This window comes from Oncorhynchus keta, chromosome 19 (assembly GCF_023373465.1).
Source record: "Oncorhynchus keta strain PuntledgeMale-10-30-2019 chromosome 19, Oket_V2, whole genome shotgun sequence".
In the NCBI taxonomy this organism is placed as follows: domain Eukaryota; kingdom Metazoa; phylum Chordata; class Actinopteri; order Salmoniformes; family Salmonidae; genus Oncorhynchus; species Oncorhynchus keta.
The window spans coordinates 72,622,272-72,648,246 of NC_068439.1; the positions used below are offsets into that span (position 1 = coordinate 72,622,272).

A 25,975-nucleotide genomic window follows, 5' to 3' on the forward strand; every position below is an offset into this window, starting at 1 on the left:
CTGTCTCAACATGTGCTGGGGCTAGGCAGAGTCCAATCTGACTCAACATGTGCTGGGGCTGGCCAGAGTCCAATCTGACTCAACATGTGCTGGGGCTGGCCAGAGTCCAATCTGACTCAACATGTGCTGGGGCTGGGCAGAGTCCAATCTGACTCAACATGTGCTGGGGCTAGGCAGAGTCCAATCTGACTAAACATGTGCTGGGGCTGGGCAGAGTCCAATCTGACTCAACATGTGCTGGGGCTAGGCAGAGTCCAATCTGACTAAACATGTGCTGGGGCTAGGCAGAGTCCAATCTGACTCAACATGTGCTGGGGCTGGGCAGAGTCCAATCTGACTCAACATGTGCTGGGGCTGGGCAGAGTCCAATCTGACTCTACATGTGCTGGGGCTGGCCAGAGTCCAATCTGACTCTACATGTGCTGGGGCTGGCCAGAGTCCAATCTGTCTCAACATGTGCTGGGGCTAGGCAGAGTCCAATCTGACTAAACATGTGCTGGGGCTAGGCAGAGTCCAATCTGACTAAACATGTGCTGGGGCTGGGCAGAGTCCAATCTGACTCAACATGTGCTGGGGCTAGGCAGAGTCCAATCTGACTAAACATGTGCTGGGGCTGGGCAGAGTCCAATCTGACTCAACATGTGCTGGGGCTGGCCAGAGTCCAATCTGACTCAACATGTGCTGGGGCTGGCCAGAGTCCAATCTGACTCAACATGTGCTGGGGCTGGCCAGAGTCCAATCTGACTAAACATGTGCTGGGGCTGGGCAGAGTCCAATCTGACTCAACATGTGCTGGGGCTAGGCAGAGTCCAATCTGACTAAACATGTGCTGGGGCTGGGCAGAGTCCAATCTGACTCAACATGTGCTGGGGCTAGGCAGAGTCCAATCTGACTAAACATGTGCTGGGGCTAGGCAGAGTCCAATCTGACTCAACATGTGCTGGGGCTGGGCAGAGTCCAATCTGACTCAACATGTGCTGGGGCTAGGCAGAGTCCAATCTGTCTCAACATGTTCTGGGGCTAGGCAGAGTCCAATCTGACTAAACATGTGCTGGGGCTGGGCAGAGTCCAATCTGACTCAACATGTGCTGGGGCTAGGCAGAGTCCAATCTGACTAAACATGTGCTGGGGCTGGCCAGAGTCCAATCTGACTCAACATGTGCTGGGGCTGGGCAGAGTCCAATCTGACTAAACATGTGCTGGGGCTGGGCAGAGTCCAATCTGACTCAACATGTGCTGGGGCTAGGCAGAGTCCAATCTGACTAAACATGTGCTGGGGCTGGTCAGAGTCCAATCTGTCTCAACATGTGCTGGGGCTGGGCAGAGTCCAATCTGACTCAACATGTGCTGGGGCTAGGCAGAGTCCAATCTGACTCAACATGTGCTGGGGCTGGGCAGAGTCCAATCTGACTCAACATGTGCTGGGGCTGGCCAGAGTCCAATCTGACTCAACATGTGCTGGGGCTGGGCAGAGTCCAATCTGACTCTACATGTGCTGGGGCTGGCCAGAGTCCAATCTGTCTCAACATGTGCTGGGGCTAGGCAGAGTCCAATCATGTGCTGGGGCTAGGCAGAGTCCAATCTGACTCAACATGTGCTGGGGCTGGGCAGAGTCCAATCTGACTCAACATGTGCTGGGGCTGGCCAGAGTCCAATCTGACTCAACATGTGCTGGGGCTGGGCAGAGTCCAATCTGACTCTACATGTGCTGGGGCTGGCCAGAGTCCAATCTGTCTCAACATGTGCTGGGGCTAGGCAGAGTCCAATCATGTGCTGGGGCTAGGCAGAGTCCAATCTGACTAAACATGTGCTGGGGCTGGGCAGAGTCCAATCTGACTCAACATGTGCTGGGGCTAGGCAGAGTCCAATCTGACTAAACATGTGCTGGGGCTGGGCAGAGTCCAATCTGACTCAACATGTGCTGGGGCTGGCCAGAGTCCAATCTGTCTCAACATGTGCTGGGGCTAGGCAGAGTCCAATCTGACTAAACATGTGCTGGGGCTAGGCAGAGTCAATCTGACTAAACATGTGCTGGGGCTGGGCAGAGTCCAATCTGACTCAACATGTGCTGGGGCTAGGCAGAGTCCAATCTGACTAAACATGTGCTGGGGCTGGGCAGAGTCCAATCTGACTCAACATGTGCTGGGGCTGGCCAGAGTCCAATCTGACTCAACATGTGCTGGGGCTGGCCAGAGTCCAATCTGACTCAACATGTGCTGGGGCTGGGCAGAGTCCAATCTGACTCAACATGTGCTGGGGCTAGGCAGAGTCCAATCTGACTAAACATGTGCTGGGGCTAGGCAGAGTCCAATCTGACTCAACATGTGCTGGGGCTGGGCAGAGTCCAATCTGACTCAACATGTGCTGGGGCTAGGCAGAGTCCAATCTGTCTCAACATGTGCTGGGGCTAGGCAGTCCAATCTGACTAAACATGTGCTGGGGCTAGGCAGAGTCCAATCTGACTAAACATGTGCTGGGGCTGGGCAGAGTCCAATCTGACTCAACATGTGCTGGGGCTAGGCAGAGTCCAATCTGACTAAACATGTGCTGGGGCTGGGCAGAGTCCAATCTGACTCAACATGTGCTGGGGCTAGGCAGAGTCCAATCTGACTAAACATGTGCTGGGGCTGGGCAGAGTCCAATCTGACTCAACATGTGCTGGGGCTGGCCAGAGTCCAATCTGACTCAACATGTGCTGGGGCTGGCCAGAGTCCAATCTGACTCAACATGTGCTGGGGCTGGGCAGAGTCCAATCTGACTCAACATGTGCTGGGGCTGGGCAGAGTCCAATCTGACTCTACATGTGCTGGGGCTGGCCAGAGTCCAATCTGTCTCAACATGTGCTGGGGCTGGCCAGAGTCCAATCTGTCTCAACATGTGCTGGGGCTGGCCAGAGTACAATCTGTCTCAACATGTGCTGGGGCTGGCCAGAGTACAATCTGTCTCAACATGTGCTGGGGCTGGTCAGAGTCCAATCTGACTCAACATGTGCTGGGGCTGGCCAGAGTCCAATCTGACTCAACATGTGCTGGGGCTGGGCAGAGTCCAATCTGACTCAACATGTGCTGGGGCTGGGCAGAGTCCAATCTGACTCAACATGTGCTGGGGCTGGGCAGAGTCCAATCTGACTCAACATGTGCTGGGGCTGGCCAGAGTCCAAACTGACTAAACATGTGCTGGGGCTGGCCAGAGTCCAATCTGACTCAACATGTGCTGGGGCTGGGCAGAGTCCAATCTGACTCAACATGTGCTGGGGCTGGGCAGAGTCCAATCTGACTCTACATGTGCTGGGGCTGGCCAGAGTCCAATCTGTCTCAACATGTGCTGGGGCTAGGCAGAGTCCAATCTGACTCAACATGTGCTGGGGCTGGCCAGAGTCCAATCTGACTCAACATGTGCTGGGGCTGGCCAGAGTCCAATCTGACTCAACATGTGCTGGGGCTGGGCAGAGTCCAATCTGACTCAACATGTGCTGGGGCTAGGCAGAGTCCAATCTGACTAAACATGTGCTGGGGCTGGGCAGAGTCCAATCTGACTCAACATGTGCTGGGGCTAGGCAGAGTCCAATCTGACTAAACATGTGCTGGGGCTAGGCAGAGTCCAATCTGACTCAACATGTGCTGGGGCTGGCCAGAGTCCAATCTGACTCAACATGTGCTGGGGCTGGGCAGAGTCCAATCTGACTCAACATGTGCTGGGGCTGGGCAGAGTCCAATCTGACTCTACATGTGCTGGGGCTGGCCAGAGTCCAATCTGTCTCAACATGTGCTGGGGCTAGGCAGAGTCCAATCTGACTAAACATGTGCTGGGGCTAGGCAGAGTCCAATCTGACTAAACATGTGCTGGGGCTGGGCAGAGTCCAATCTGACTCAACATGTGCTGGGGCTAGGCAGAGTCCAATCTGACTAAACATGTGCTGGGGCTGGGCAGAGTCCAATTTGACTCAACATGTGCTGGGGCTGGCCAGAGTCCAATCTGACTCAACATGTGCTGGGGCTGGCCAGAGTCCAATCTGACTAAACATGTGCTGGGGCTGGGCAGAGTCCAATCTGACTCAACATGTGCTGGGGCTAGGCAGAGTCCAATCTGACTCAACATGTGCTGGGGCTGGGCAGAGTCCAATCTGACTCAACATGTGCTGGGGCTGGGCAGAGTCCAATCTGACTCAACATGTGCTGGGGCTGGGCAGAGTCCAATCTGACTCAACATGTGCTGGGGCTAGGCAGAGTCCAATCTGACTCAACATGTGCTGGGGCTGGGCAGAGTCCAATCTGTCTCAACATGTGCTGGGGCTGGCCAGAGTCCAAACTGACTAAACATGTGCTGGGGCTGGGCAGAGTCCAATCTGTCTCAACATGTGCTGGGGCTAGGCAGAGTCCAATCTGACTAAACATGTGCTGGGGCTGGGCAGAGTCCAATCTGACTCAACATGTGCTGGGGCTAGGCAGAGTCCAATCTGACTAAACATGTGATGGGGCTAGGCAGAGTCCAATCTAACTCAACATGTGCTGGGGCTGGCCAGAGTCCAATCTGACTCAACATGTGCTGGGGCTGGCCAGAGTCCAATCTGACTCAACATGTGCTGGGGCTGGGCAGAGTCCAATCTGACTCAACATGTGCTGGGGCTGGGCAGAGTCCAATCTGACTCTACATGTGCTGGGGCTGGCCAGAGTCCAATCTGTCTCAACATGTGCTGGGGCTAGGCAGAGTCCAATCTGACTAAACATGTGCTGGGGCTAGGCAGAGTCCAATCTGACTAAACATGTGCTGGGGCTAGGCAGAGTCCAATCTGACTAAACATGTGCTGGGACTGGGCAGAGTCCAATCTGACTCAACATGTGCTGGGGCTGGCCAGAGTCCAATCTGTCTCAACATGTGCTGGGGCTAGGCAGAGTCCAATCTGACTAAACATGTGCTGGGGCTAGGCAGAGTCCAATCTGACTCAACATGTGCTGGGGCTGGGCAGAGTCCAATCTGACTCAACATGTGCTGGGGCTAGGCAGAGTCCAATCTGTCTCAACATGTGCTGGGGCTAGGCAGTCCAATCTGACTAAACATGTGCTGGGGCTAGGCAGAGTCCAATCTGACTAAACATGTGCTGGGGCTGGGCAGAGTCCAATCTGACTCAACATGTGCTGGGGCTAGGCAGAGTCCAATCTGACTAAACATGTGCTGGGGCTGGGCAGAGTCCAATCTGACTCAACATGTGCTGGGGCTAGGCAGAGTCCAATCTGACTAAACATGTGCTGGGGCTGGGCAGAGTCCAATCTGACTCAACATGTGCTGGGGCTGGCCAGAGTCCAATCTGACTCAACATGTGCTGGGGCTGGCCAGAGTCCAATCTGACTCAACATGTGCTGGGGCTGGGCAGAGTCCAATCTGACTCAACATGTGCTGGGGCTGGGCAGAGTCCAATCTGACTCTACATGTGCTGGGGCTGGCCAGAGTCCAATCTGTCTCAACATGTGCTGGGGCTGGCCAGAGTCCAATCTGTCTCAACATGTGCTGGGGCTGGCCAGAGTACAATCTGTCTCAACATGTGCTGGGGCTGGTCAGAGTCCAATCTGACTCAACATGTGCTGGGGCTGGCCAGAGTCCAATCTGACTCAACATGTGCTGGGGCTGGGCAGAGTCCAATCTGACTCAACATGTGCTGGGGCTGGGCAGAGTCCAATGTGACTCAACATGTGCTGGGGCTGGGCAGAGTCCAATCTGACTCAACATGTGCTGGGGCTGGCCAGAGTCCAAACTGACTAAACATGTGCTGGGGCTGGCCAGAGTCCAATCTGACTCAACATGTGCTGGGGCTGGGCAGAGTCCAATCTGACTCAACATGTGCTGGGGCTGGGCAGAGTCCAATCTGACTCTACATGTGCTGGGGCTGGCCAGAGTCCAATCTGTCTCAACATGTGCTGGGGCTAGGCAGAGTCCAATCTGACTCAACATGTGCTGGGGCTGGCCAGAGTCCAATCTGACTCAACATGTGCTGGGGCTGGCCAGAGTCCAATCTGACTCAACATGTGCTGGGGCTGGGCAGAGTCCAATCTGACTCAACATGTGCTGGGGCTAGGCAGAGTCCAATCTGACTAAACATGTGCTGGGGCTGGGCAGAGTCCAATCTGACTCAACATGTGCTGGGGCTAGGCAGAGTCCAATCTGACTAAACATGTGCTGGGGCTAGGCAGAGTCCAATCTGACTCAACATGTGCTGGGGCTGGGCAGAGTCCAATCTGACTCAACATGTGCTGGGGCTGGGCAGAGTCCAATCTGACTCTACATGTGCTGGGGCTGGCCAGAGTCCAATCTGACTCTACATGTGCTGGGGCTGGCCAGAGTCCAATCTGTCTCAACATGTGCTGGGGCTAGGCAGAGTCCAATCTGACTAAACATGTGCTGGGGCTAGGCAGAGTCCAATCTGACTAAACATGTGCTGGGGCTGGGCAGAGTCCAATCTGACTCAACATGTGCTGGGGCTAGGCAGAGTCCAATCTGACTAAACATGTGCTGGGGCTGGGCAGAGTCCAATCTGACTCAACATGTGCTGGGGCTGGCCAGAGTCCAATCTGACTCAACATGTGCTGGGGCTGGCCAGAGTCCAATCTGACTCAACATGTGCTGGGGCTGGCCAGAGTCCAATCTGACTAAACATGTGCTGGGGCTGGGCAGAGTCCAATCTGACTCAACATGTGCTGGGGCTAGGCAGAGTCCAATCTGACTAAACATGTGCTGGGGCTGGGCAGAGTCCAATCTGACTCAACATGTGCTGGGGCTAGGCAGAGTCCAATCTGACTAAACATGTGCTGGGGCTAGGCAGAGTCCAATCTGACTCAACATGTGCTGGGGCTGGGCAGAGTCCAATCTGACTCAACATGTGCTGGGGCTAGGCAGAGTCCAATCTGTCTCAACATGTTCTGGGGCTAGGCAGAGTCCAATCTGACTAAACATGTGCTGGGGCTGGGCAGAGTCCAATCTGACTCAACATGTGCTGGGGCTAGGCAGAGTCCAATCTGACTAAACATGTGCTGGGGCTGGCCAGAGTCCAATCTGACTCAACATGTGCTGGGGCTGGGCAGAGTCCAATCTGACTAAACATGTGCTGGGGCTGGGCAGAGTCCAATCTGACTCAACATGTGCTGGGGCTAGGCAGAGTCCAATCTGACTAAACATGTGCTGGGGCTGGTCAGAGTCCAATCTGTCTCAACATGTGCTGGGGCTGGGCAGAGTCCAATCTGACTAAACATGTGGGCCATATAGTAGATACACCATTGTACCAGGGAGACCTGCAGTAGAGTACAGTGCTTAGTGCTTATTGTAGGGCTCAGTACGCTGCTTTGTTGTTCACACACACACTTGACCATAAAACACCTCTGTCAAGTGTGTTCAGCTGTAAAATTGGTGTCTGGCCCAAAAAGGGCCAACACAGCCTCTATTGAAAACAGTCAACAGGTTGCTAGGCTAGACTGCTGCTTAGTCACTGGAGATTCCAGTCTACCTAGTTAAAGCTGAGGAGATGTTGAGAGAAACAGTAGATTGTGTTGTAATGTTCATACTAGTGGTGCCTGTTGTATATATGGGTTCATAGCGAGGCATTACATGTTTGAGGAAAGCCCCATTAGAGGAAACCCTGTAGCGTATCCGACATTCTGTTTCCTCACAGAGACGGACCATTTTGGTGTTTTATAGTGGCTTATTGTCTTGTATCTGTTTATCATGACACATTGCTCTGTTATGGGGTTGGTTCAGAGTGGCTGTTGTCCCATCTTTTCCCTGCAAAAACAGCCTCAGTGTTCCACTGTCAATAGTCTTCTCCCTAGACTACAGGTTTACTGTCAGGTCTGTTACAGTGACCCTGTGTGTGGTCTGGTGCAGAGCAGGGTGCAGAGCAGGGTGGAGTGGACACTGTCTGGCATAAAGGGATGTAGTCCACTTTTACTGTGGTGAAGGACATTATTACAGTAAGGTACAGAGGTGCAGTCTTCAGTGCTGCATGGAGGAGTTCATTTCAGCTCTGCACAGTGCGCTAGTGAGGTGAGGTTTGGAGTTTTACATGTTGAAGAGGTGTTGTCTAGGCTTAAGCTCAGTAGTAGGCTAACACAGTCTTGTGTCACAGATAGGTCAATTTCAGAATTGTACAGTATAGTAAGGTTATAGCAGGGTTTCAATTTGCTGTGACATGGTAGCATTATGGTACAGTGAGGTAAGGTTATAGGGGGGTTGTGACATGGTAGCGTTATGGTACAGTGAGGTAAGGTTATAGGGGGGTTGTGACGTGGTAGCGTTATGGTACAGTGAGGTAAGGTTATAGGGGGGTTGTGACATGGTAGCGTTATGGTACAGTGAGGTAAGGTTATAGGGGGGTTGTGACATGGTAGCGTTATGGCACAGTGAGGTAAGGTTATAGGGGGGTTGTGACATGGTAGCGTTATGGTACAGTGCAGTAAGGTTATAGGGGGGTTGTGACATAGTAGCGTTATGGTACAGCATGATAGCGTTATGGTACAGTGAGGTAAGGTTATAGGGGGGGTTGTGACATGGTAGCGTTATGGTACAGTGAGGTAAGGTTATAGGGGGGTTGTGACATGGTAGCGTTATGGTACAGTGAGGTAAGGTTATAGGGGGGTTGTGACATGGTAGCGTTATGGTACAGTGAGGTAAGGTTATAGGGGGGTTGTGACATGGTAGCGTTATGGTACAGTGAGGTAAGGTTGTAGGGGTTGTGACATGGTAGCGTTATGGTACAGTGAGGTAAGGTTATAAGGGGTTGTGACATGGTAGCGTTATGGTACAGTGAGGTAAGGTTATAGGGGGGTTGTGACATGGTAGCGTTATGGTACAGTGAGGTAAGGTTATAAAGGGGTTGTGACATGGTAGCGTTATGGTACAGTGCAGTAAGGTTATAGGGGGGTTGTGACATGGTAGCGTTATGGTACAGTGAGGTAAGGTTATAAGGGGGTTGTGACATGGTAGCGTTATGGTACAGTGAGGTAAGGTTTTAGGGGGGTTGTGACATGGTAGCGTTATGGTACAGTGAGGTAAGGTTATAGGGGGGTTGTGACATGGTAGTGTTATGGTACAGTGAGGTAAGGTTATAAGGGGGTTGTGACATGGTAGCGTTATGGTACAGTGAGGTAAGGTTATAGGGGGGTTGTGACATGGTAGCGTTATGGTACAGTGAGGTAAGGTTATAGGGGGTTGTGACATGGTAGCGTTATGGTACAGTGAGGTAAGGTTATAGGGGGGTTGTGACATGGTAGCGTTATGGTACAGTGAGGTAAGGTTATAGGGGGTTGTGACATGGTAGCGTTATGGTACAGTGAGGTAAGGTTATAGGGGGGTTGTGACATGGTAGCGTTATGGTACAGTGCAGTAAGGTTATAGGGGGGTTGTGACATGGTAGCGTTATGGTACAGTGAGGTAAGGTTATAGGGGGGTTGTGACATGGTAGTGTTATGGTACAGTGAGGTAAGGTTATAGGGGGGTTGTGACATGGTAGCGTTATGGTACAGTGAGGTAAGGTTATAAGGGGGTTGTGACATGGTAGCGTTATGGTACAGTGAGGTAAGGTTATAGGGGGGTTGTGACATGGTAGCGTTATGGTACAGTGAGGTAAGGTTATAAGGGGGTTGTGACATGGTAGCGTTATGGTACAGTGAGGTAAGGTTATAGGGGGGTTGTGACATGGTAGCGTTATGGTACAGTGAGGTAAGGTTATAAAGGGGTTGTGACATGGTAGCGTTATGGTACAGTGCAGTAAGGTTATAGGGGGGTTGTGACATGGTAGCGTTATGGTACAGTGAGGTAAGGTTATAAGGGGGTTGTGACATGGTAGCGTTATGGTACAGTGAGGTAAGGTTTTAGGGGGGTTGTGACATGGTAGCGTTATGGTACAGTGAGGTAAGGTTATAGGGGGGTTGTGACATGGTAGTGTTATGGTACAGTGAGGTAAGGTTATAAGGGGGTTGTGACATGGTAGCGTTATGGTACAGTGAGGTAAGGTTATAGGGGGGTTGTGACATGGTAGCGTTATGGTACAGTGAGGTAAGGTTATAGGGGGGTTGTGACATGGTAGCGTTATGGTACAGTGAAGTAAGGTTATAGGGGGGTTGTGACATGGTAGCGTTATGGTACAGTGAGGTAAGGTTATAGGGGGGTTGTGACATGGTAGCGTTATGGTACAGTGAGGTAAGGTTATAGGGGGGTTGTGACATGGTAGCGTTATGGTACAGTGCAGTAAGGTTATAGGGGGGTTGTGACATGGTAGCGTTATGGTACAGTGAGGTAAGGTTATAAGGGGGTTGTGACATGGTAGCGTTATGGTACAGTGCAGTAAGGTTATAGGGGGGTTGTGACATGGTTGTAACATGATTCTGACATGGTTATAACATGGTTGTAAGATGTTGTAACATGGTTGTAACATGATTCTGACATGGTTATAACATGGTTGTAAGATGTTGTGACATGGTTGTAACATGATTCTGACATGGTTATAACATGGTTGTAAGATGTTGTAACATGGTTGTAACATGATTCTGACATGGTCATAACATGTTATAACATGGTTGTAAGATGTTGTGACATGGTTGTAAGATGTTGTGACATGGTTGTAAGATGTTGTGACATGGTTGTAACATGTTGTGACATGGTTGTAACATGTTGTGACATGGTTGTAACATGGTTGTGACATGATTCTGACATGGTTATAACAGGGTTGTAAGATGGTTGTAACATTGTTGTATGATGTTATAACATGGTCGTATGATGTTTGTGTGGTGGTTCTCACCAGCTGCTCCTGGTTGTGCATCTGGTCCTGGGCGTGGCGGGCCAGCTCCTCCTTGGCAAGCAGGGCGGCCTGACGCTCAGCCTCCAGGCGGGCAGCCTCGTCCTCTGCCATCCTCCTCTCCACCTCCAGCTGCATGGCACGCTGCATCTGCTCCTGCAGGTCTGGAGTGGAGTGGAGAGCGAGAGAGAGAGAGAGAGGAGGGGGAAGAGAGAGAGAGGGGAAGAGAGAGTACAGAATATATATTTAATATTGAATACTGCACTGTTGTGAAGGGCTTGCAAGTTAAGCATTCCACTGCACTTGTGACAAATAAAATGTGAAACTTGAAGCTAATGTGGTTTCAGAGATGCTGGTTTAACACTTTTTCAGGCGTTGTGAGATCTGATAGTAGCCTAACACGATACACAGACTAGTAAGGCATCAAAGACGACCTGGAAAACACCTAAAACACCCAAACACATGCTCCTCATGCAGGTCAGACTCAGAGAGACACTGACAGATAAAAGACAAATACACTTCTGCAAGACAGAGATATTCATAAACACATATAGTAAATAGTACCAGACATACTACAGAACTACACTAAGAAACACATATAGTACTAGACATAGCACAGAACTACACTAAGGAGCACATATAGTCCTAGACATAGTATATAACTACACTAAGGAACACATATAGTACAAGACATAGTACAGAACTACACTAAGAAACACATAGTCCTAGACATAGTATATAACTACACTAAGGAACACATATAGTACTAGACATGGTACAGAACTACACTAAGGAACACATATAGTACAGAACTGCACTAAGAAGCACATAGTACTAGACATAGTACAGAACTACACTAAGGAACACATATAGTACTAGACATAGCACAAAACTACACTAAGGAACACATATAGTACTAGACATAGTATATACCTACACTAAGGAACACACATAGTACTAGACATAGTACAGAACTACACTAAGGAGCACATATAGTACATAACTACACTAAGGAACACATATAGTACAGAACTACACTAAGGAACACATATAGTACAGAACTACACTAAGGAACACATATAGTACATAACTACACTAAGGAACACATATAGTACTAGACATAGTACAGAACTACACTAAGGAACACATATAGTACAGAACTGCACTAAGAAGCACATAGTACTAGACATAGTACAAAACTACACTAAGGAACACATATAGTACTAGACATAGTATATACCTACACTAAGGAACACACATAGTACAGAACTACACTAAGGAACACATATAGTACTAGACATAGTACAGAACTACACTAAGGAACACATATAGTACAGAACTACACTAAGGAACACATATAGTACATAACTACACTAAGGAACACATATAGTACTAGACATAGTATATACCTACACTAAGGAACACACATAGTACAGAACTACACTAAGGAACACATATAGTACTAGACATAGTACAGAACTACACTAAGGAACACATATAGTACAGAACTACACTAAGGAACACATATAGTACATAACTACACTAAGGAACACATATAGTACTAGACATAGTATATACCTACACTAAGGAACACACATAGTACATAACTACACGAAGGAACACATATAGTCCTAGACATAGTACAGAACTACACGAAGGAACACATATAGTACTAGACATAGTACAGAACTACACTAAGGAACACATATAGTACTAGACATAGTACAGAACTACACTAAGGAACACATATAGTACAGAACTACACTAAGGAACACATAGTACTAGACATAGTACATAACTACACTAAGGAACACATATAGTACAGAACTACACTAAGGAACACATATAGTACTAGACATAGTACATAACTACACTAAGGAACACATATAGTACAGAACTACACTAAGGAACACATATAGTACTAGACATAGTACAGAACTACACTAAGGAACACATATAGTACAGAACTACACTAAGGAACACATATAGTACTAGTTATAGTACATAACTACACTAAGGAACACATAGTACAGAACTGCACTAAGAAGCACATAGTACTAGACATAGTACAGAACTACACTAAGGAATGCATATAGTTTTAGACAAACACTACAACCACATAGTAAACATAAGGTCAAGAACAAACTAACATTACAATCAGAACCACCCTAACAACTCTCTAACATCACAATCAGAACCACCCTAACAACTCTCTAACATTACAATCAGAACCACCCTAACAACTCTCTAACATTACAATCAGAACCACCCTAACAACTCTCTAACATTACAATCCGAACCACCCTAACAACTCTCTAACATTACAATCAGAACCACCCTAACAACTCTCTAACATTACAATCAGAACCACCCTAACAACTCTCTAACATTACAATCAGAACCACCCTAACAACTCTCTAACATCACAATCAGAACCACCCTAACAACTCTCTAACATTACAATCAGAACCACCCTAACAACTCTCTAACATTACAATCAGAACCACCCTAACAACTCTCTAACATTACACTTAAAATGTTAGTAAGGACAAAGGACCGACCTCTGAAGCAGACCTTCAAAACGAAGTACAAAATCTTAGAAATGTATGATTGCATTATGGATAGTATGGAACCACCAGGCACTTACTGTAGTTACAGGGTTGTTCTACTTCCATGATGTAATCCTAAACCCTCTCCACAGCTATTCATGGAAATAATAATACAATAATAATCCGGTTAAGTAAATCCGACAGAAGGTATACGCTGTCTGCTAGACTGAATATGGAGATAAACCATGGTCATATTCATTAGGGCTCACCATAGCAAAACATTACAGAAATGTTTTGCAACGGAAAACAAAAGCAAGCATTTCTTATTGGACACGTTCAGGTAGTCCCTTCCTGTTTTAGTAGCTTTTCCTCCAATTGATGCCTAATGAATACGACCCATGTATAGTATAATAATATATAAGGTTACAAACAAAGGTCGATGAGGAAGCATTGGCAGTCAGTAAATGCCTTATCAACCTGATAACTGATATCTAACCATGCAGAAACAATACCGCCGCGCTATCTAAGGTTCACCGGGACATAAAGTCACACATAGCACAAGGTATAGCTGTATACCACTACTTCCAGTAAAATAGAACTTCAATAGAAATTTTCAAACTATTTAATTGCAAATTGTTGTCAACAGAGTAATCTTCTCAAATATCATTACTGTTTTAAGCTATTTAATGCGGCATGAAAATGCAGCACACACACCAACAAACGCATGTACACACACATTCTCTGTCTCTCTTACTCACACATCTCCCTACATTTAGGTGATAAATGTGCTCTGGTTGACCCTAGTGTCCTCACCAGTCAGATCCTGTTCTCCCCGGGCATACCTTTCTCTGCCTTCTTGGTCTTCTCCTCAAACTGGTAGAGTCTCATCATCAGATCCTGCTTCTCTCTCTCCATCTGCTCCTTTTCTCTCTCTATGGCCTCCCTCTTCTTCTTCTCGTTCTCCAGCTGGGCCCTGCAGATAAGAGAGGGCTGGTGTGAGACACAAAGAGAGGCTGACGTGTGCTGGCTAATTAAGTAATAATCACCCTGGGGTCATTGGCCCCTCTCGCTGTGTGATATTACACACACTTTGTACACACACACACACACACACACACACACACACACACACACACACACACACACACACACACACAGTGTAGCAGGCATAAACTGTCATTCTACAGATACCCTTCGTAGTTTGTTCAGTGATGTTAAATAAGCTGGTTAGACAATCTAGACTAATGACACAAAAACACCCTTTCCCCTTTATTGTTGATGGTTGGCAGTGTAGGGTTAGGCTCCTGTGTAAGGTTAGGCTCCAATGTAGGGTTAGGGTTAGGCTCCAATGTAGGGTTAGGGTTAGGCTCCAGTATAGGGTTAGGTTCCCGTGTAGGGTTAGGCTCCCGTGTAGGGTTAGGGTTAGGCTCTAGTGTAGGGTTAGGGTTAGGCTCTAGTGTAGGGTTAGGGTTAGGCTCCAGTGTAGGGTTTAGGCTCCAGTGTAGGGTTTAGGCTCCAGTGTAGGGTTTAGGCTCCAGTGTAGGGTTTAGGCTCCAGTGTAGGGTTTAGGCTCCAGTGTAGGGTTAGGCTCCAGTGTAGGGTTAGGCTCCAGTGTAGGGTTAGGCTCCAGTGTAGGGTTAGGCTCCAGTGTAGGGTTAGGCTCCAGTGTAGGGTTAGGCTCCAGTGTAGGGTTAGGCTCCAGTGTAGGGTTAGGCTCCAGTGTAGGGTTTAGGTTCCAGTGTAGGTTTAGGTTCTAGTGTACATTTACATTACATTTAAGTCATTTAGCAGACGCTCTTATCCAGAGAGACTTACAAATTGGTGCATTCACCTTATGACATCCAGTGGAACAGTCACTTTACAATAGTGCATCTAAATCTTAAAAGGGGGGGGGGGTGAGAAGGATTACTTATCCTATCCTAGGTATTCCTTAAAGAGGTGGGGTTTCAGGTGTCTCCGGAAGGTGGTGATTGACTCCGCTGTCCTGGCGTCGTGAGGGAGTTTGTTCCACCATTGGGGGGCCAGAGCAGCGAACAGTTTTGACTGGGCTGAGCGGGAACTGTACTTCCTCAGTGGTAGGGAGGCGAGCAGGCCAGAGGTGGATGAACGCAGTGCCCTTGTTTGGGTGTAGGGCCTGATCAGAGCCTGGAGGTACTGAGGTGCCGTTCCCCTCACAGCTCCGTAGGCAAGCACCATGGTCTTGTAGCGGATGCGAGCTTCAACTGGAAGCCAGTGGAGAGAGCGGAGGAGCGGGCTGACGTGGGAGAACTTGGGAAGGTTGAACACCAGACGGGCTGCGGCGTTCTGGATGAGTTGTAGGGGTTTAATGGCACAGGCAGGGAGCCCAGCCAACAGCGAGTTGCAGTAGTCCAGACGGGAGATGACATGTGCCTGGATTAGGACCTGCGCCGCTTCCTGTGTGAGGCAGGGTCGTACTCTGCGGATGTTGTAGAGCATGAACCTACAGGAACGTGCCACCGCCTTGATGTTAGTTGAGAACGACAGGGTGTTGTCCAGGATCACGCCAAGGTTCTTAGCGCTCTGGGAGGAGGACACAATGGAGTTGTCAACCGTGATGGCGAGATCATGGAACGGGCAGTCCTTCCCCGGGAGGAAGAGCAGCTCCGTCTTGCCGAGGTTGTAGGGTTAGGTTTGGGGTTAGGTTCCAGTGTAGGGTTAGGTTCTAGTGTAGGTTTAGGTTTAGGGTTAGGTTCCAGGGTAGGGTTAGGTTCCAGTATAGGGTTAGGTTTAGGGTTAGGTTCTAGTATAGGGTTAGGTTTAGGTTAAGGTTCTAGTGTAGGGTTAAGATTAGGTTCTAGTGTAGGGTTAGGTTCTAGTGTAGGTTTAGGTTCTAGTGTAGGTTTAGGTTCTAGTGTAGGTTTAGGGTTAGGTTCTAGTGTAGGGTTAGGTTCTAATGTAGGGAAAGTCCTACAGGTGATTGTGACGGACCCTGGCCATCTAACATCATGTTGAAGAGCTGTGCGAAGGCCATCCTGTCCCGCTAACACTAGAAGATACAGTAGCCAGCTCCCACAACCTTGTCTTTAGGTCGCGTCACTCATTCCAGAATGAGGTCATGCTACTGAATCATCAGTGCTACGCTGGGATTACTCTAGTTATGCTAGTGGCCTATCTCTGCAGTACTTCATGTACCTGTGAAGCCTGCAAAGGTGCTGAGCATGTCTTGCTATAATGAAGAGCATGCTATGCTTTGGAGCAAGAGATACATGCTAGGATATGATTCATGGCATATTTTTGTAACTTTGGGCAACTCCGATCATGGGATACAATATATCCCTTTTCGTGAGTGATATTCTGAATCTGATTATGTGTGTTTGTGTAGGGATGGAGCAAAAGCATGCACATGCAGTAGTTCTCCAGGAGGAGAGTTGGCCACCCTAATTCTAAACTCACTCACACACACACACACACACACACACACACCTCTCCATCTGTTTCTGGTGTTTCTCCTCGCGGGCCTGGGCCTTCATCTGCTGCACCTCGATGGTGTCTGGCTTGCGGCGGCGCATGTACAGCTCATGGTTGCCCATGCACAGCTGCAGGATACGCTTGTTGATGCGCAGGCGAGGGGCAAAGAACACAAAGTCCTGAGATAGGAAGAGATTAGAAAGAGAGGGGGGTAGGAAAAGAGAGAGAATGAGTAGAGAGAAAGGGGGAGGGGTGAGTAGAGAGAGAGAGAGAGGGCAGGGGAGAGTGATGGGTGAGAGAAAGGTGAAGGAGGGTGGAGAAAAGAACAAAACTCAGGTCAGACTAAATGGTTTTGCAAACAGCCATCTTTAGTGTTTCCATAACGTTGAAATGACAAAGGCTCTACGAACAGTAGGCAGGTGCAGAGCCCAAAACTCGACAACACCCATAGCGACCATTTAGTTTGGAATGGAAAGTTAAAATGGCAGCTGAAAGGAACAGTAGGGATGACTAAACCAAACCTTTAATTTGAAGGAGACACCTCCCATCTGCGGTTACTGAACACAGTTAGGCTGACCCCCCCCCACCCCCACACACACACACATCAGGGTTCCCGTTAGGAAAATGTGGCACTGGACAACGTGACCGGAAATATTTTAATTTACTGGAACCGTATGCTATTGGTGCATAACCATTTAGGTCATCTACCCACGATGCTCAGAATGACAGACATCACATGTACAGTTGAAGTCGGAGGGATACACTTAGGTTGGAGTCATTAAAACTAATATTTCAACCACTCCACAAAATTCTTGTTAACAAACTATAGTTTTGGCAAGTCGGTTAGGACATCTACATTGTACATGACACAAGTCATTTTCTCAACATTTGTTTACAGAGATTATTTCACTTATAATTCACTGTATCACAATTCCAGTGGGTCAGACGTTTACATACATAAGTTGGCTGTGCCTTTAAATAACTTCCATTCCAGAAAATGATGTCATGACTTTAGAAGCTTCCGATTGGCCAATTGACATCATTTGAGTTCATTGGAGGTGTACCTGTGGATGTATTTCAAGGCCTACCTCCAAACTCAGTGCCTCTTTGCTTGAAATCATGGGAAAATCAAAAGACCTCAGAAAAAGATTGTAGACCTCCACAAGTCTGGTTCTTCATTGGGAGGAATTTCCAAAAGCCTGAAGGTACCACATTCATCTCTACAAACAATAGTACGCAAGTATAAACACCATGGGACCACGCAGCTGTCATACCGCTCAGGAAGGAGACGCGTTCTGTCTCTTAGAGATGAACGTACTTTGGTGCGAAAAGTGCTAATAAAACCCAGAACAACAGCAAAGGACCTTGTGAAGATGCTGGAGGAAACGGGTGCAAAAGTATCTATATCCACAGTAAAACGAGTCCTTTATTGACATAACCTGAAAGGCCGCTCAGCAAGGAAGAAGCCACTGGTCCAAAACCGCTATAAAAATGCCAGACTACGGTTTGCGACTGCACATGGGGACATAGATCGTACTTTTTGGAGAAATGTCCTCTGGTCTGATGAAACAAAAACAGAACTGTTCCGCCATAATTACTATCATTATGTTTGGAGGAAGAAGGGGGAGGCTTGCAAGCCAAAGAACACCCTCCCAAACGTGAAACACGGGGGTGGCAGCATCATGTTGTGGGGGTGCTTTGCTGCAGGAGAGACTGGTGCACTTTACAAAATAGATGGCATCATGAGGAGGGGATATATTGAAGCAACATCTCAAGACATCAGTCAGGAAGTTAAAGCTTGGTCGCAAATGGGTCTTCCAAATGGACAATGACCCCAAATATACTTCCAAAGTTGTGGAAAAATGGCCTAAGGACAACAATGTCAAGGTATTGGAGTGGCCATCACAAAGCCCTGGCCTCAATCCTTTAGAAAATGTGTGGGCAGAACTGAAAAAGTGTGTGTGAGCAAGGAGGCCTACAAACCTGACTCAGTTACACCAGCTCTGTCAGGAGAAATGGGCCAAAATTCACCCAACTTACTGTGGGAAGCTTGTGGAAGGCTACCCTGAAATGTTTGACCCAAGTTAAACAATTTAAAGGCAATGCTACCAAATACTAATTTAGTGTATGTAAACTTCTAACCCACTGGGAATGTGATGAAAGAAATCAAATCTGAAATAAATAATAATCTATACTATTGTTCTGGTATTTCACATTCTTAAAATAAAGTGGTGATCCTAACTGACAAGGAATTGTGAAAAACTGAGTTTATGGAATACCTTCCTATTATGGTAATTCATTGTAACAGAACATACAACTCCTGTAATGAAGCAGACAATAAAACGTAATTTTCAAACATTTGCCAAAATGCAATTGGCAGGAAAATACCAATCTAAATGGCCCACCTGATAGTGTTTCCATAGTTACACAATCTCTGTTAGAATCTAAATATGCAACAACTAGGATGGGTTGTTACTAGGACTAAGACGGGTTGTTACTATGACTAGGACGGGTTGTTACTATGACGGGTTGTTACTATGACGGGTTGTTACTATGACGGGTTGTTACTATGACTATGACGGGTTGTTACTATGACTATGACGGGTTGTTACTAGGACGGGTTGTTACTATGACTAGGACGGGTTGTTACTATGACTAGGACGGGTTGTTACTATGACTAGGACGGGTTGTTACTATGACTAGGACGGGTTGTTACTATGACTAGGACGGGTTGTTACTATGACTAGGACGGGTTGTTACTATGACTAGGACGGGTTGTTACTATGACGGGTTATTAATAGGACTAGGACGGGTTGTTACTATGACGGGTTGTTAATAGGACTAGGACGGGTTGTTACTATGACGGGTTGTTACTATGACGGGTTATTAATATGACTAGGACGGGTTGTTACTATGACGGGTTGTTAATAGGACTAGGACGGGTTGTTACTATGACGGGTTGTTACTATGACGGGTTGTTACTATGACGGGTTGTTACTATGACGGGTTGTTACTAGGACGGGTTGTCGATACGACTAGGACGGGTTGTCGATACGACTAGGACGGGTTGTCGATACGACTAGGACGGGTTGTCGATACGACTAGGACGGGTTGTCGATACGACTAGGACGGGTTGTCGATACGACTAGGACGGGTTGTCAATACGACTAGGACGGGTTGTCAATACGACTAGGACGGGTTGTCAATACGACTAGGACGGGTTGTCAATACGACTAGGACGGGTTGTCAATACGACTAGGACGGGTTGTCAATAGGACTAGGACGGGTTGTTACTAGGACGGGTTGTTACTAGGACTAGGACGGGTTGTTACTAGGACTAGGACGGGTTGTTACTAGGACTAGGACGGGTTGTTACTAGGACTAGGACGGGTTGTTACTAGGACTAGGATGGGTTGTTACTAGGACTAGGATGGGTTGTTACTAGGACTAGGATGGGTTGTTAATAGGACTAGGACGGGTTGTTAATAGGACTAGGACGGGTTGTTAATAGGACTAGGACGGGTTGTTAATGTGACTAGGATGGGTTGTTTCTATGACTAGGACGGGTTGTTACTATGACGGGTTGTTACTATGACTGGGATGGGTTGTTACTAGGATTGGTTGTTAATAGGACTAGGACGGGTTGTTACTATGACTAGGACGGGTTGTTGCTATGACTAGGACGGGTTGTTACTATGACTATGACGGGTTGTTACTATGACTATGATGGGTTGTTACTATGACTAGGGTGGGTTGTTACTATGACTAGGGTGGGTTGTTACTATGACTAGGGTGGGTTGTTACTATGACTAGGGTGGGTTGTTACTATGACTAGGGTGGGTTGTTACTATGACTAGGGTGGGTTGTTACTATGACTAGGGTGGGTTGTTACTATGACTAGGGTGGGTTGTTACTATGACTAGGGTGGGTTGTTAATAGGACTAGGATGAGTTGTTAATATGACTAGGATGGGTTGTTATTATGACTAGGATGGGTTGTCACTATGACTAGGATGGGTTGTCACTATGACTAGGATGGGTTGCTAATAGGACTAGGATGGGTTGCTAATAGGACTAGGATGGGTTGCTAATAGGACTAGGATGGGTTGTTAATAGGACTAGGATGGGTTGTTAATAGGACTAGGATGGGTTGTTAATAGGACTAGGATGGGTTGTTAATAGGACTAGGATGGGTTGTTAATAGGACTAGGATGGGTTGTCACTATGACTAGGATGGGTTGCTAATAGGACTAGGATGGGTTGTTAATGGGACTAGGATGGGTTGTTAATAGGACTAGGATGGGTTGTCACTATGACGGGTTGTTACTATGACTAGGATGGGTTGTTACTATGACTAGGATGGGTTGTTACTATGACTAGGATGGGTTGTTACTATGACTAGGATGGGTTGTTACTATGACTAGGATGGGTTGTTACTATGACTAGGATGGGTTGTTACTATGACTAGGATGGGTTGTTACTATGACTAGGATGGGTTGTTACTATGACTAGGATGGGTTGTCACTATGACTAGGATGGGTTGTTAATATGACTAGGATGGGTTGCTAATAGGACTAGGATGGGTTGCTAATAGGACTAGGATGGGTTGCTAATATGACTAGGATGGGTTGCTAATAGGACTAGGATGGGTTGTCACTATGACTAGGATGGGTTGTCACTATGACTAGGATGGGTTGCTAATAGGACTAGGATGGGTTGTTAATGGGACTAGGATGGGTTGTTAATAGGACTAGGATGGGTTGTTAATAGGACTAGGATGGGTTGTCACTATGACTAGGATGGGTTGTTACTATGACTAGGATGGGTTGTTACTATGACTAGGATGGGTTGTTACTATGACTAGGATGGGTTGTTACTATGACTAGGATGGGTTGTTACTATGACTAGGATGGGTTGTCACTATGACTAGGATGGGTTGCTAATAGGACTAGGATGGGTTGCTAATAGGACTAGGATGGGTTGCTAATAGGACTAGGATGGGTTGTTAATATGACTAGGATGGGTTGTTAATATGACTAGGATGGGTTGTTACTATGACTAGGATGGGTTGTTAATAGGACTAGGATGGGTTGTTACTATGACTAGGATGGCTGAGAGGTTAGGATAGGGCTGAGAGGTTAGGATAGGGCTGAGAGGTTAGGATAGGGTTAATGAAGGAGAGGAGAGGAGATAGGAGGCAGGTAGAACTGGCAATATGGGAGGTGAGCGAGCCAACACCCACATAGTGTAATTGTACTTACAGTAAACATCTTCCTGTACCTCATACTTACACTGCATTGATTTGTTTGTGCTGTATAGCCAACTCCTATGGTTGTTGTTTGGCCAAACACAAACAGATCTGGGACCAGGCTTACTGTGTTTTAAATTCAGCTGCTGCAGCTGTTTGCTGATGCTTTCAGTGGTCCTTCTGTAGCTCAGTTGGTAGAGCATGGCGCTTGTAACGCCAGGGTAGTGGGTTCGATCCCCGGGACCACCCATACGTAGAATGTATGCACACATGACTGTAAGTCGCTTTGGATAAAAGCGTCTGCTAAATGGCATATATTATTATTATTATTTATTATATTATTGTGATTTAAAGTGTGGTGTGTGGAGACAGTGTGTGATGTGGTGAATGCCATCCATCATCAAAACAGTGTCATTGTGATTCAGGATCATGGCGACCTGCATATGATGCCTGATTCAGACTGTAGGGCTGACCCAAACTGTAATGTGTTGGCTCTAATAAGTTTATTTTCACATTGTCCTATACAGCACAGTTCCAGCAACTATGGTAGATGCGTAACCAGGCCAGAACAGCTTGGCTTGGTTTGGCTCTGTAGTGTGGAACTATAGTGTAACTCACTGGAGCCTTCCTGGTTTGGCCCTGTAATGTGGAACTATAGTGTAACTCACTGGAGTCTTCTTGGTTTGGCCCTGTAGTGTGGAACTATAGTGTAACTCACTGGAGCCGTCTTGGTTTGGCCCTGTAGTGTGGAACTATAGTGTAACTCACTGGAGCCGTCTTGGTTTGGCCCTGTAGTGTGGAACTATAGTGTAACTCACTGGAGCCTTCCTGGTTTGGCCCTGTAATGTGGAACTATAGTGTAACTCACTGGAGTCTTCTTGGTTTGGCCCTGTAGTGTGGAACTATAGTGTAACTCACTGGAGCCGTCTTGGTTTGGCCCTGTAGTGTGGAACTATAGTGTAACTCACTGGAGCCTTCTTGGTTTGGCCCTGTAATGTGGAACTATAGTGTAACTCACTGGAGTCTTCTTGGTTTGGCCCTGTAGTGTGGAACTATAGTGTAACTCACTGGAGCCGTCTTGGTTTGGCCCTGTAGTGTGGAACTATAGTGTAACTCACTGGAGCCGTCTTGGTTTGGCCCTGTAATGTGGAACTATAGTGTAACTCACTGGAGCCGTCTTGGTTTGGCTCTGTAGTGTGGAACTATAGTGTAACTCACTGGAGTCTTCTTGGTTTGGCCCTGTAATGTGGAACTATAGTGTAACTCACTGGAGCCGTCTTGGTTTGGCCCTGTAATGTGGAACTATAGTGTAACTCACTGGAGCCGTCTTGGTTTGGCCCTGTAGTGTGGAACTATAGTGTAACTCACTGGAGCCGTCTTGGTTTGGCCCTGTAGTGTGGAACTATAGTGTAACTCACTGGAGCCTTCCTGGTTTGGCTTGGTGGAACTATAGTGTAACTCACTGGAGCCTTCCTGGTTTGGCCCTGTAGGAACTATAGTGTAACTCACTGGAGCCGTCTTGGTTTGGCTCTGTAATGTGGAACTATAGTGTAACTCACTGGAGCCGTCTTGGTTTGGCCCTGTAGTGTGGAACTATAGTGTAACTCACTGGAGCCTTCCTGGTTTGGCCCTGTAGTGTGGAACTATAGTGTAACTCACTGGAGCCTTCCTGGTTTGGCTCTGTAATGTGGAACTATAGTGTAACTCACTGGAGCCGTCTTGGTTTGGCCCTGTAGTGTGGAACTATAGTGTAACTCACTGGAGCCTTCCTGGTTTGGCCCTGTAGTGTGGAACTATAGTGTAACTCACTGGAGCCTTCTTGGTTTGGCCCTGTAGTGTGGAACTATAGTGTAACTCACTGGAGCCGTCTTGGTTTGGCCCTGTAGTGTGGAACTATAGTGTAACTCACTGGAGCCGTCTTGGTTTGGCCCTGTAGTGTGGAACTATAGTGTAACTCACTGGAGCCGTCTTGGTTTGGCCCTGTAGTGTGGAACTATAGTGTAACTCACTGGAGCCGTCTTGGTTTGGCCCTGTAGTGTGGAACTATAGTGTAACTCACTGGAGCCGTCTTGGTTTGGCCCTGTAGTGTGGAACTATAGTGTAACTCACTGGAGCCTTCCTGGTTTGGCCCTGTAGTGTGGAACTATAGTGTAACTCACTGGAGCCTTCCTGGTTTGGCCCTGTAGTGTGGAACTATAGTGTAACTCACTGGAGCCGTCTTGGTTTGGCCCTGTAGTGTGGAACTATAGTGTAACTCACTGGAGCCGTCTTGGTTTGGCCCTGTAGTGTGGAACTATAGTGTAACTCACTGGAGCCGTCTTGGTTTGGCCCTGTAGTGTGGAACTATAGTGTAACTCACTGGAGCCGTCTTGGTTTGGCCCTGTAGTGTGGAACTATAGTGTAACTCACTGGAGCCTTTGGTTTGGCTCTGTAATGTGGAACTATAGTGTAACTCACTGGAGCCGTCTTGGTTTGGCCCTGTAGTGTGGAACTATAGTGTAACTCACTGGAGCCGTCTTGGTTTGGCCCTGTAGTGTGGAACTATAGTGTAACTCACTGGAGCCGTCTTGGTTTGGCCCTGTAGTGTGGAACTATAGTGTAACTCACTGGAGCCTTCCTGGTTTGGCCCTGTAATGTGGAACTATAGTGTAACTCACTGGAGCCGTCTTGGTTTGGCTCTGTAGTGTGGAACTATAGTGTAACTCACTGGAGCCGTCTTGGTTTGGCCCTGTAGTGTGGAACTATAGTGTAACTCACTGGAGCCTTCCTGGTTTGGCCCTGTAGTGTGGAACTATAGTGTAACTCACTGGAGCCGTCTTGGTTTGGCCCTGTAGTGTGGAACTATAGTGTAACTCACTGGAGCCGTCTTGGTTTGGCTCTGTAGTGTGGAACTATAGTGTAACTCACTGGAGCCTTCCTGGTTTGGCCCTGTAGTGTGGAACTATAGTGTAACTCACTGGAGTCTTCTTGGTTTGGCCCTGTAATGTGGAACTATAGTGTAACTCACTGGAGCCGTCTTGGTTTGGCCCTGTAGTGTGGAACTATAGTGTAACTCACTGGAGCCTTCCTGGTTTGGCCCTGTAATGTGGAACTATAGTGTAACTCACTGGAGCCGTCTTGGTTTGGCCCTGTAATGTGGAACTATAGTGTAACTCACTGGAGCCGTCTTGGTTTGGCCCTGTAGTGTGGAACTATAGTGTAACTCACTGGAGCCGTCTTGGTTTGGCCCTGTAATGTGGAACTATAGTGTAACTCACTGGAGCCTTCCTGGTTTGGCCCTGTAGTGTGGAACTATAGTGTAACTCACTGGAGCCGTCTTGGTTTGGCTCTGTAGTGTGGAACTATAGTGTAACTCACTGGAGCCTTCCTGGTTTGGCCCTGTAGTGTGGAACTATAGTGTAACTCACTGGAGCCGTCTTGGTTTGGCCCTGTAATGTGGAACTATAGTGTAACTCACTGGAGCCGTCTTGGTTTGGCTCTGTAGTGTGGAACTATAGTGTAACTCACTGGAGCCTTCCTGGTTTGGCCCTGTAGTGTGGAACTATAGTGTAACTCACTGGAGCCGTCTTGGTTTGGCCCTGTAGTGTGGAACTATAGTGTAACTCACTGGAGCCTTCCTGGTTTGGCCCTGTAATGTGGAACTATAGTGTAACTCACTGGAGCCGTCTTGGTTTGGCTCTGTAGTGTGGAACTATAGTGTAACTCACTGGAGCCTTCCTGGTTTGGCCCTGTAGTGTGGAACTATAGTGTAACTCACTGGAGCCGTCTTGGTTTGGCCCTGTAATGTGGAACTATAGTGTAACTCACTGGAGCCGTCTTGGTTTGGCCCTGTAGTGTGGAACTATAGTGTAACTCACTGGAGCCTTCCTGGTTTGGCCCTGTAGTGTGGAACTATAGTGTAACTCACTGGAGCCGTCTTGGTTTGGCCCTGTAGTGTGGAACTATAGTGTAACTCACTGGAGTCTTCTTGGTT

General features: G+C 47.6%; 1 protein-coding gene across 2 annotated transcripts in view; it reads right to left on the reverse strand.

Moving 5' to 3' along the window:
• LOC118371909 (ezrin-like) overlaps window positions 1-25,975 on the reverse strand; it is an 80,396-nt gene that overhangs the window by 16,899 nt on the left and 37,522 nt on the right. For both annotated transcript variants that reach the window (XM_035757564.2, XM_035757565.2), the window contains exons 10-12: window positions 16,771-16,934; window positions 14,169-14,299; window positions 10,781-10,941 (exon numbers count right to left, since the gene is read on the reverse strand). In XM_035757564.2, coding sequence (XP_035613457.2) covers window positions 10,781-10,941; window positions 14,169-14,299; window positions 16,771-16,934 — 456 coding nt within the window. The remainder of the gene's footprint in view (window positions 1-10,780; window positions 10,942-14,168; window positions 14,300-16,770; window positions 16,935-25,975) is intronic.